The following is an 11,353-nucleotide window of genomic DNA, read 5'->3' as shown; positions in this document are numbered from 1 at the left end:
CAATATTATTAAATAACTTACAGCAATACTTGGCTCGTATCTCATCTAAAAGTGCAACAAACAAGGTGACTCCGACCTTGTTTTGTTTCAAAATATAATTTCTTAAAAAATGTTTCGGAAACATTACCTATCGAATTTTATCTCCAAACAGGTATAAATAGTTACTATTGATACCTTTAAGTAAAATGATATTTATTACATTTAAATCTTTGTGTCGGTTTGAGCCATTAAAATTATACGTAAATATAAATATTATATTGTATCAAGATAGCTGATAGGGTAATGTATGATCTTCGGTCTGCGATCTTGATCTCTGAGTCACTCCAAATACTAAAATTAAACGCTTGTAAACTTCTAAACGTTAGTCTATTTAATTGTTTAGCGTTTAAATAATTTTATTATTAATTAGATTTTAATATTACGTATTTGCTTACTATTTTTTGTCCATTTATATTATTTTTATATAAAATTTTATCGAGTCATAGATAGATTACTATTATTTATATGAAACAGCATTAAAATGTATTAATGTTTCGCTTTTCGTATTTTAGTTATTATTATTGTAATGTTATTATAAGCGTACGGTGGTTTGAGGTTTGAGGTGTCGGAGTAGGTCGGGGTCGGTGCGGGGCGCGAGGGGCGGCCCGCCGGCCCGCCGACCCGGCGACCCGCCGACGGAGCTCGATGGAGCATGTAATTATGTAATATAAACATTACACTTTTGTTATAGTATGTTTGGATTCAAAGATATATTCAATATAAAACATTACGTTATAAAAATAAATATTTTTTTATTCACGAACTTGCTTTTTGCGTTTTTTCGAAGTACACTGTAAAATATAGTCACCGTATTCACTAGATTATGTCTATAAAATTGCTTAAAGTTTATATGCCAATAAAAATATGAATACAAATTAGTCTATTATTATAGTACGAGGTAGACCGGGGACTACAATAGCAAGTCAATAAGTTAGCCGAGGCAATAAATTAGGGGGAGCATATTTACAGGGCGAGCAACGTCGGCTCGGAAGCGTTCAGCCTTAGCGTATTCAGGTACACCGTGTATCTCTCGCGGCTCCGCCGTGTCGCGCGGGACCGGGCATGTCAGGGGGCGGGTGGCGGGGGGCGGGAGGGCGCTCAGCCCGGGCACGAGTACTGGTCGGCCGGCACGCAGATCGCGCCGTTGAACAGCTGCCCGCCCGGGCACGTCAGCGCCGTCCGCGACCCGCTCACGCAGAAGTAGTAGCTCCGGCAGGCGGTGCCGCGCTGCGCGAAGAACCCGTCCCGCTCGCAGTACCCCCCGCCCGCCTCGCCCCGCCGCGGCGCGCCGCACTCGTGCTCCGTCGGCTCCACGCACGCGCGCCCGTCGAATATCTTGTCCCCGAGGCACGACAGCGTCGCCAGCCGGTCCCCGCCGGAGCAGTAGAAGTACCTGAAAAGATCCAAGGATAGGCTATTATTTTTATTGCTGTCTTTCTTTTTTATTCTTTTATATATATTCACCACAGTGCGTCAATTTGACGTCAACCAAATGTATGTACAATCTACACAAATACCTAGTCGCGAAATTTTTTAATTGGCATTTGTATTGTTACATTTGAATTCTACCTTTGTACTAGCTGTAAGTTTTTCTTTAAAATAAAATAAAATAAAATAAAATAAAAGGCAGAGTTTCGATGATGGCGGTTTTGACGTGGGAAAGGAATAGGATATATTACTGCAATGTTTTCATGTTAAACGTCAGCACCAGCACATAGTAAACCTTCTGACGACCTCTGTGGCTCAATTGGTTGAGTGTGTGGCAGCTCAAGCCGCGGGTTCGAATCCCGCCGACGGAACAAAAAGTTTTCAATGTTCCCGGGTCTGGATGTGTATTAAATATGTGTATGATATAATTAAAATCTTCAATATATGTATAGTAAGTATAAAAGTATTAAATATATTTCCGTTGTCTGGTACTTGTAACACAAGTCTTTCAGGTACTTAGCACGAGGCCAGACTGACGTGGTGTGAAGCGTCCATAGATATTATTATTATTATTAAAATAGTTTCCTACATGTGCTAATAGACCGACCTTTGGGTAATATTCCCAATCGTTTAAAATGAAAATGTTTCCTTCAGTGAAACTTGGTTTTGTTTTGTCGTCATTTTGAAAAATCTCTGGATTGAATTAAAAACTAAGTTTTTGGTCATTACAAGGTGGGGTCCAGTCATAACCAAACCTTCAACTACTTTTGTTCTGATAATCCCATTTAGATTAAAGGAGTGACAACTGATTTTGGTGAGAGGGATATCGGTTCAAGTTTAGATCTCGAAGATACAAACGTACCTGTGACAATTGGACTCCAACTCGGCGTGATAGCCGTTGGGGAGGCCGGAACAGGAGTAGTCCTCCAGCGGGCAGACGTCCGGGCGCGCGGGCACGCAGCGGTCGCCGTCGAACGCGCTGCCGGCCGGGCACGCGTACACCGCGCGCGTGCCGCCCGCGCACACGTAGTAGCCGCGGCAGCCCGCGTCCGACGTGCGGTAGCGCCCGTCCGCCCGCCGGTAGCACGAGTCCTTCTCCAGGCTCGGACACAGGTACTGGTGCGCCGGCGCGCACTGCACGCCGTCGTACACCTCGCCCCGCGGGCACGCCAGCGACGTCCGCTGCCCGCCGACGCAGTGATAGTACTGCGTGCAGTTCGACTCCAGGTCCTGGTACAGGCCTGTCGGCATCCCCGCGCACGACTCCGCGAACTCCGGCCCCCGGCAGTAGAAGGCGCCGCGGGGCGCGCACCGCTCCCCGTCGAAGACCTGGCCCCGGACGCACGAGCCCCGCGAGACGACCCGCTCCCGGCGGCACTCCATCCAGGAGGAGCAGTCCCGCCAGTCCCGGTGGAGGCCGTCCGGCCTGTTGAAGCACGGGCTCCGCGCCGGAGGCGGGCACGAGGCGCGGGCCGCGTGCTCGCAGCCGCTGTCTGCGAATAGCAGCCCGAACTCGCATACGCCGCGCCTGACCACCCGCCCCGCCTCGCACACGAAGTACTCCCGGCACCCCGTCTGGCGATCCGCGTAGGCCCCGTCCGGTTTTCGCTGGCACAGCGAGGAGCATACCGCGTCCGAGCAGAAGTCGGCGTCGCCGGCGGGCAGCGCAGCGGCGGTGGCGCGGGGCGGGGGGCAGCCGATCGAGCACGCGCCGCCGCAGGTTACCACGGCCTCGATGTCGCCGCCGCGACAGCGCAGCCGGCGCCGGCACTCGTGCGACGAGTCCGGGTACTCCCCGTCGGGCAGGCCGGTGCAGACGGGCTCGTAGCAGGTCCCCGCTCCGCGGGTGCAGGCCTGCCGCTCGAGGTCGAACCACAGGCCCGGCGGGCAGGCGTGGTCAACGACGGTCCCGTTGTCGCAGCGGTAGTACTGTCGGCACGCAGTTCCGGGAGTGGCGTACGCGAGCGAGTCGCCGGCCGCGCACACGCGCCTCGTGCACGTCTGCCGGCGCTGCGGGACACACGCCCCGGCCACCTCGCTGAACGCGCGCCCCGCGGGACACGTGTACCTCCTCTTCACCGCTCCCGCAGCGCATCGGACGTACTCCCGGCACTCCGTGTCGTAATCGGCGTAGAGGCCATCCTTTAGGCAGTCGATGTCCTCCCCGTCTGAAACGAGCGAGCGAACGATTAATTTTAACGCGCACATATTCAGACCGCAATCCTTCGAAGGCCAGGACGGAAGACTCAACAGTTTTTGAATCCAAAAAACCTTAAAATAGATCGTATTTCGTAAAATTATCTATAAGCATAATTTAAATATCAAATAAGTTTTTTAAACTAAAATTAATTTAGAGCTTTATTTAGCCAAACAGACAAATTTGGGCAGGTCGTGTTGCACTCACTTGCGATGATCGCGAGGAGCAGGAGCGCGGAGAGGCTGCGGGCATGCGCGCGCGCCCCCATGTCGTCTGCGACTGCGGGGCCGCGCGCCGCCCGCTCGCCGTCCGCTCGCGACTCGTGCGCATGACGTAGCATTAGGGTTCCTTGACATTCGCACGCCCCCGCAGAAATTCGATCGCTACCTTTGCCGTGGCCCGGATGCAGCCTCCGATATTGCGCGGCTCATTTGCATATTATTGTAGTAAAGAGTATCATCATTTTAAATTGCGGTCACATACCTACCTATTGTTTTCTTGGCTCAAAATTGGTGATAAAGACAGAAGTTGCGACTTTTCTGAGAATTATGAAATATTTATATTCGGCCTATGTTTGCTGCTATTATAAAATTATTGATATACCTAATACAGAAGAGGGATTGTACATAATGAAGAACAGCCGCAAAAGTTGTTGTAATGACGGAAGTATATATAGCATCTAAAAATAACTCAACAAATACCTTAGCAGTGTCTTCATTGCATTCGTCCTTAACAAGGCCTTTCCTTATCTGCGATCTTTAATTACGCGTCTAACTTCATAGTCTTCATGCCCGTGGGAAACACAAGTAAAAAATAATCTAATATGTAGTAATATCGTGTCGTAACACACGATACCTAGTACTGAGATTAAAAGTCCAAGAATTTGCGATAGCAAACTATAAACTCTACGTTTTATTCTTGTTTATAGCTTGCACGGATGTGTCTCTACATAATACATAGTAGAGAAGGCACCAATATCTTTGCTTATAAGTATATTTAAATAAAGATACGTTTAAGTAATCGATACCTACTCTATACGAATATTAAAAGTGGAAAGCTTTACTATTTGTAGAAAATAGGCTGCTAAACTGACGGTTGGACCGATTTTAATGAGATTTAGCATAAATATGAATATACTATGAAGAAGGACAATTGGAAGGATTGGAATTTGGAGGAAGGTGTACGGTTGGCGGTTGTCCGTGATTTTATCGCGGCACGGGAAATATCTAGAATCTAGATTCTAGATTATACAACATATCAATAAAATCATCAGATAAGTAACATGATATTAGTACTAAAACAACAAAAAAATTATCAAACCCAACTTAACCTATATCCGTACCATTATAGAGTAAAATTAGGCAAAAATTTGTGTTTTTTGTATGGGAGCCCCCCTTGCTTTTTTATTTTATTTTAATATTATAATTAAATATTAAAGTAGACATATAACTAAGGACTTTGAGAACAATTCAAGTACCTACCTGTTGCCATCTACACTACTATTATAAAGAGGAAAGATTTGATTTTTTGTTTGTTTGTTTGTTTGTTTGTTTGTTTGTTTGTTTGAGTCGAATAGGCTCCGAAACTACTGGACCGATTTGAAAAATTCTTTTACCATTGGAATCCTGCATTATTTCTGCTGAACATAGGCTAATTTTTATTTTGGAAAAATATAAGGTTCCGTAAGATATTTGGGATTTTCGGACGCAAGGTTTAAAAAATCAACCAGAAAAGTTACTTATTTTGCGTACGCTGCCTAAACTATAAAAGATAGAGGCATAAAATGTTCTAAGTAATTATAGATCTTTTAAATATCTACAAAAAAGTCCGCGACACACTTTACCTATCTATGTTGAGTGAGGCACAATAACCATTTTTTTATTAAAAAATCTAGCATTTTTTTTGACTATATTTAAATGCGTTTATTTAAATCATGCTATTGACCTTTATCAAAATAAATTATTTCGTCACTAAGTACAGTTAATGTAGATAATATTTGGTCTTTGAATGATTAAAATTGGACGTTTGGTTTTAATGTTATGGCGAAATTAAAATATTACGATTTCTGCTGCACGTTGCGAACTGGGCGTCAAGACGCGATGCGCGGGTGTGCGTGCGGTAGGGGAGAGATTTAATTATCAGTGCCACAGACTCGCCCGGAGAGTCCACGTAAATATTACCTCGATCGTGGGAATCGCAGACACAATAGATTTTCAATAGTTATGCGACAGCCGGGTGCTGCTTTATTGATTTGATATAGACTATCGTGCTTCATTATTATAATCCTAATTTCAAAAAAGCTTTAAAAGTTATGACTACGAAAGTAATATTTTTAGAACTTTTTAAAATAAGTTTTGAATGACTATTATAATTAATTAATTTCTTTAACTATAAATCTCCAATAGCGGCAGCCGGCTGCCAGCATAACAATTGAAGATCTATTGTGTCTGCGATACCCACGATGCCGATGCACGATGGAAGTATTAATGCATATTTTTTAATCCACACTATTTCTGCTGAATATAGGCTATATTTAATGAGAGAAAAAAGGGAACCGTATTAAGTGTTAATAATTGTGTGAAAAATCTACCAAAATATTACTTCTTGCTTATCCATACTAATATTATAAATGCGAAAGTATCTCTGTCTGTCTGTCTGTCTGTCTGTCTGTCTGTCTGTCTTGCTTTCACGCCAAAACTACTGAACCGATTGCAATGAAATTTTGTACACAGTTATTCTAGAGTCTGAGAAAGGACATAGGCTACATTTTGATGTGGGAAAATATCTTATTTCCATGAAAATATCGATGAAAATGAATTCGCATTGCGCGTGGCCAGCGCTCATCCCGGGGGTCCTGGGTTCGAGTCCCGCAGGCGGAACAAAAAGTTTTCAATGTTCCTGGGTCTTGGATGTGTATTAAAATAAAATTTCAAAAATCTTAAACATATTTTATGTATAATATTATAAAAAATCCAGAAATATATCGATGCAATGAACATTTTAGTTCTAATACGATTCAGCAGATGGCGTTTTAATTTTTACTTTATTGTAACATAGAACTAATCATACTTATTAGTTAGTATGTTTTTGTTTATCTATACTATAATATTATAAATGCGAAAGTATCTCTGTCTGTCTGTCTGTCTCGCTTTCACGCCAAAACTACTGAACCGATTGTAATGAAATTTTGTACACAGATAGTCTAAAGCCTGAGAAAGGACATAGGCTACTTTTTAACTGGAAAAAGGGGTTGTAAGGGGGTGAAAATTCGTAAATTTGGTCAAATTAAGTTAGTTCCAAAAACTCAAAATAGATGGCGCCAAGAGTCCCCTAGATCGCGCTATCGCTTGCTCATGCGTATTTCTATAAGAGGTGGTACCATGTTGAAATGCGTTTTTCGATTCTTTCGATTGTTATAAGTACACGTTATTAACTAATAACTCACCTACCAACTTAGATATCAAATTCAAAAACAACAGCGCCAAAACTACTGAACCGATTGTAATGAAATTTTGTACACAGATAGTCTAAAGCCTGAGAAAGGACATAGGCTACTTCTTACTGGAAAAAGGGGTTGTAAGGGGGTGTTTATGCGTAAATTTGTTCAAATTAAGTTAGTTCCAAAAACTGGAACAGATGGCGCCAAGAGTCGCCTAGATCGCGCTATCGCTTGCTCATATGTATTTCTATAAGAGGTGGTACCATGTTGAGTTAATATTTGCGATTCTTTCGATTGTTGTACATGTTATTAAATAACTCACCTACCAACATAGATATCAGAAACAGTCTACCAATAATAAATAGTTTATGGGCATTGGGCAAAGCTAAGGTTGTGTAATGCATTATGCAGCTAAGTTGTGTAACGCTAAATAAGCTTTAAAATTTGGTTTAATTAATTAAATTAATTAAGTAAAAAAAAATCATATTATGTGCACACTACACGGCTGTTTTGGGTATTTTGATTTAAGGGGTACCAGGGTTTTAAAAAGCTTTTGACACCAATTTTGTTGACACCGCGCGCTATAAACTGAAGTCCACGCGGACGAAGTCGCGGGCAACAGCTAGTTATTGATATAGAGCAAAAAAGGCCAAAAAAATCACGTTTGTTGTATGGGAGCCCCCTTTAATATTAATTTTATTTTATTTTTAGTATTTGTTGTTACAGCGGCAATAGATATACATAATCTGTGAAAATTTCAACTCTCTAGCTATTACCGTTCTTGAGTCGGTCTGTCTGTCTGTCTGTCTCTAGGCTGTACTAGAGACAGATAAACAGACAGACAGACAGACAGACAGACGGATAGACGGATAGACGGAAAGACAACGAAGTCTTAGTAATAGGGTCCCGTTTTTACCCTTTGGGTACGTAAGTATGTAAGTTCAAAGAATAGTCGTAGTCTTAGCATTTCTTTGCAAATATTTAATTAATAAGAATATTTCATTAATTATATAAATAATAATAATTAGTTAATTAACTACCAATCTATTTCAAGTTTACTTAAACTTGAAACAGATTGATTAGGAATTTTAGGATAATTAGTATTACCTAACAAAAAAAACAAGGTCTTAAAACATTTTTAATGCCAACAACATCGGTTTACGGTTATTTAATTAAGACCACCGATTTTAACTAATGTGTAGAGTTTTTAGATTCTCCTCGTGCGGCTGACACATTATATTATTATCAAATATTTTGCCGCGCTTTAGTGTAAAATTAAGGTTTTTAGATTTAGGGCTGAGTATGTAAGGTTAGAAACTTGGCTCTACATGAGATCTCACTACTTTTTGACACGACGAACTATAATATTATTATGTTCTCATCTTGGCAACATTTTTAACATGAAAATGTTTTTTGGTGGGATTACTTTTTCTCCACGGCTACACAAATGGCATACATAAATACGCTATAAAATTTTAACTGTGTAATTTTAAGGTTGTCGTTTATGCTTATAGCACGATGATAAATTTAGCCAGGAACGTTCATCATAAAAATATATCGCATTGTTCAAGAACATGAACATAAATATTTACGAACAAATAAAGGCAGGCCATAAGTTCATATGACCTACAGAATGTATGATAAATCCGGAAATCGGTTAAGTTAATAATAGGCTGAATAACAAGGAGGCTGTGGTATGCGATGTGACTTGTGTAGCCCCGAGCGTCGCGGGGGGCAGGCGCTCCGAACATTATTGATTACCGATGGAGCGATTCCACAATTTAATTACTATGCATATCATTATAGTCTCGTTTTAGTTCCGTATACTAAAATTTATTCTAAAGAATTATTGCGATGAGCACTCGGGGAATTCGTCAAGGCTCTTATGTAAATATTTGTTGTAGAATAAAATACTGCTCTCGATATAGCAGGCTCGAAAGACAATAAAAATATTTTAATTGTATAATTATATGAGATATTTTTATTGTATAATTAATAATTATATGAGATTGGATGATTACTACTGGATGATTGTAAATCACGTTACTGCAGTATCTCTGCGTGCACGGTGCAGCTAGTCAGTTGTGGGTCTGATGTAACCGTCGTATTTATTTTCTCAAACTTGCAAAACGAATTCCAGTTATTCCAGTAGAACAAATGTAACAGAAAAATTGCTATTTTTTAGTCTACTACAGTAGTTGAATCGTCGAGCAACTCGTCGTGTCACACACACAACACACAGTTTCCAAGATAAGCTACAAACATTTAAATAATAAAATCGGCCAAGTGCGAGTCGGACTCGCGTACGAAGGTTTCCGTACCGGTATAGAGCGAAAGTAGGCAAAAATTGTTTCTTGTATGGGAGCCCCCTTTAAGTAGGTATTTACTTTATAAAATTTTTATTTTATTTTATTTTTTATTTTATTTTACTGGAAAACAAAACAGTAACAATATGAGTAAATACATAGCAAGAAGATACACAATTACATTGTTTTCGCATATAGATAGTTACAAGAGGAAATAAAATTATTAATAATTATTAAAGTACAAACATAATTAAGGATTTTGTGAAAATTTCAAGTGCCTAGCTGTTACCATTATTGATTACGAGCGAAAAAACCTAAAAAAATCACGTTTTTTGTATGGGATTTAACATTAATTTTATTGCGTTTTTAATATTTGTTGTTATAGCGGCAACAGAAATACATAATCTGTGAAAATTTCAGAAGTCCAGCTATAGCGGTTCTTGAGTTACATACAGCCTGGAGACAGACGGACAGATATCGAAGTGTCAGTAATAGAGTCCCGTTTTATCCTTTGGGTACGGAAGCCTAAAAAATATACTTTACATTCTAACTCAACGACTTTACATTTAAAACAACTGAAATAATTTTTAAATTTAAAATATACTTTAAATATTTATCATGTAAGTTATAATCAAATAATATTTTAACACTCTCGTATCGCGTTGAACTCTTTTCCTTGAACGTGGCTCAATACCCTTTAACGTGAAAATTAACAATGTCCTAAAATTATTATTGTTCTTATACCGATTGAAGCTTTTTGGGGTCTCGACTGCAGTATATAAAATTAAGAAAGGAGGTAAATATAGACACTTAGAATGTATTATATTATATTATGTGTACTAGGTATATGTTTCGTTGTGATCGTTATACAATGTGTATAACGATCACAACGGTGTCCGATCCTTTAATGTGATGATTTATGGCATATTATATCGACAAATTAGCTCTCAAAGTTTTTCTCTCTCTCCGGTTGTAAAATGGCAGCCATTTTAGTTTTTCTTGGGCTTTCACACTAATTTGACCATTAATTCTCATGTAAACATCCTATGAAGATAAAAAAGGTCTCATTTGATAGCTATAAGCTTATGGACTACGCTTATATAGACAATATGTTATGAATTTCATGGAATAAAACAGAAAAACCAAAATTTAAGGGAAAAAAATGTGTATTTTTTAATTAAGTAATGGCTTATATATAATTAATATGAGGTTTTTATCTTACATAAATTCCTTTACTTCTATGCTCTAAGTTAGATAGTTTAGAAGTTGTAACGATTTTTTGTTATGAAATATTAGTCAGATTAGTATGGGAGCCAGAGATTTTTTTTTTCAAAAATTAGAGAAAAAAAAATGATAGTCAATTTATCAATAAAATATGCCGTACATCATAACATTGAAGGATCGGACACCGGTGTTGGGACACATTGTATAATAATGTTTGTCTATCTGACATTATATCTTCTGAGAAACATGTTGAATTGATATTTTATTTGTTACACAATCTTGACCATTTAAGGACAAATTTAAAAAATTGTCATTACTTAGTTAGCCCGGAAAAACCGAGCCTGGGAAACCCCGCGTGTCCAAACTCCAAGTAAACTTTAACCGTATTTGAAATAATGGCTAAGTGATTCTTGTAAAAAATGGAAAAACACTGCGAAGAGTATGACGTATGACGTTTGTATTTTGTCCTCCGTGACGTAAACTCTCAGGCACTTACGATGACTTGATGGAAATAATGATCAGTAAACTGCAATTACAACTTTAATCGACGCCACGTCACAAAATTTGACGCCCATTATACAGAATTTTTCATTGAACGGATTTTTGCCTGCAAACTGCAACGGAGTATTTTCTCGAACGGTTTGAATTGCTAAGATTTGGCAGGGTCTTGCTTCTGTGCTCTACCTTAAGTTTTCTAGAACTAGGTAATTCGCTTTTTAA

At 39.8% G+C, this 11,353-nt stretch overlaps 1 protein-coding gene across 1 annotated transcript; it reads right to left on the bottom strand.

The window, feature by feature from the left end:
• Nucleotides 1-689: 689 nt before the first annotated feature.
• On the bottom strand, nt 690-4,178 carry LOC121729475 (peritrophin-48-like). Its single transcript, XM_042118000.1, has 3 exons — nt 3,872-4,178; nt 2,330-3,635; nt 690-1,432 (listed from the first exon to the last, which is right to left on the bottom strand). The coding sequence occupies exons 1-3, from the start codon at nt 4,002-4,004 to the stop codon at nt 1,138-1,140; spliced, it is 1,734 nt and encodes a 577-aa protein (XP_041973934.1). The 5' UTR covers nt 4,005-4,178; the 3' UTR covers nt 690-1,137.
• Nucleotides 4,179-11,353: the final 7,175 nt, after the last annotated feature.

The sequence above is a fragment of the Aricia agestis genome, chromosome 1 (assembly GCF_905147365.1).
Source record: "Aricia agestis chromosome 1, ilAriAges1.1, whole genome shotgun sequence".
Lineage (NCBI taxonomy): Eukaryota > Metazoa > Arthropoda > Insecta > Lepidoptera > Lycaenidae > Aricia > Aricia agestis.
This window is presented reverse-complemented; position numbering and strand designations above follow the sequence as displayed.

Coding starts and splice junctions, on each gene's coding strand:
- LOC121729475 (XM_042118000.1), bottom strand. CDS start 4,004: ATGCTACGTCATGCGCACGAGTCGCGAGCGGACGGCGAGCGGGCGGCG. Junction 3,636..3,871: donor GCTCCTCGCGATCATCGCAA/GTGAGTGCAACA, acceptor CGCTCGTTTCAG/ACGGGGAGGACATCGACTGC. Junction 1,433..2,329: donor TTGGAGTCCAATTGTCACAG/GTACGTTTGTAT, acceptor GGATCTTTTCAG/GTACTTCTACTGCTCCGGCG.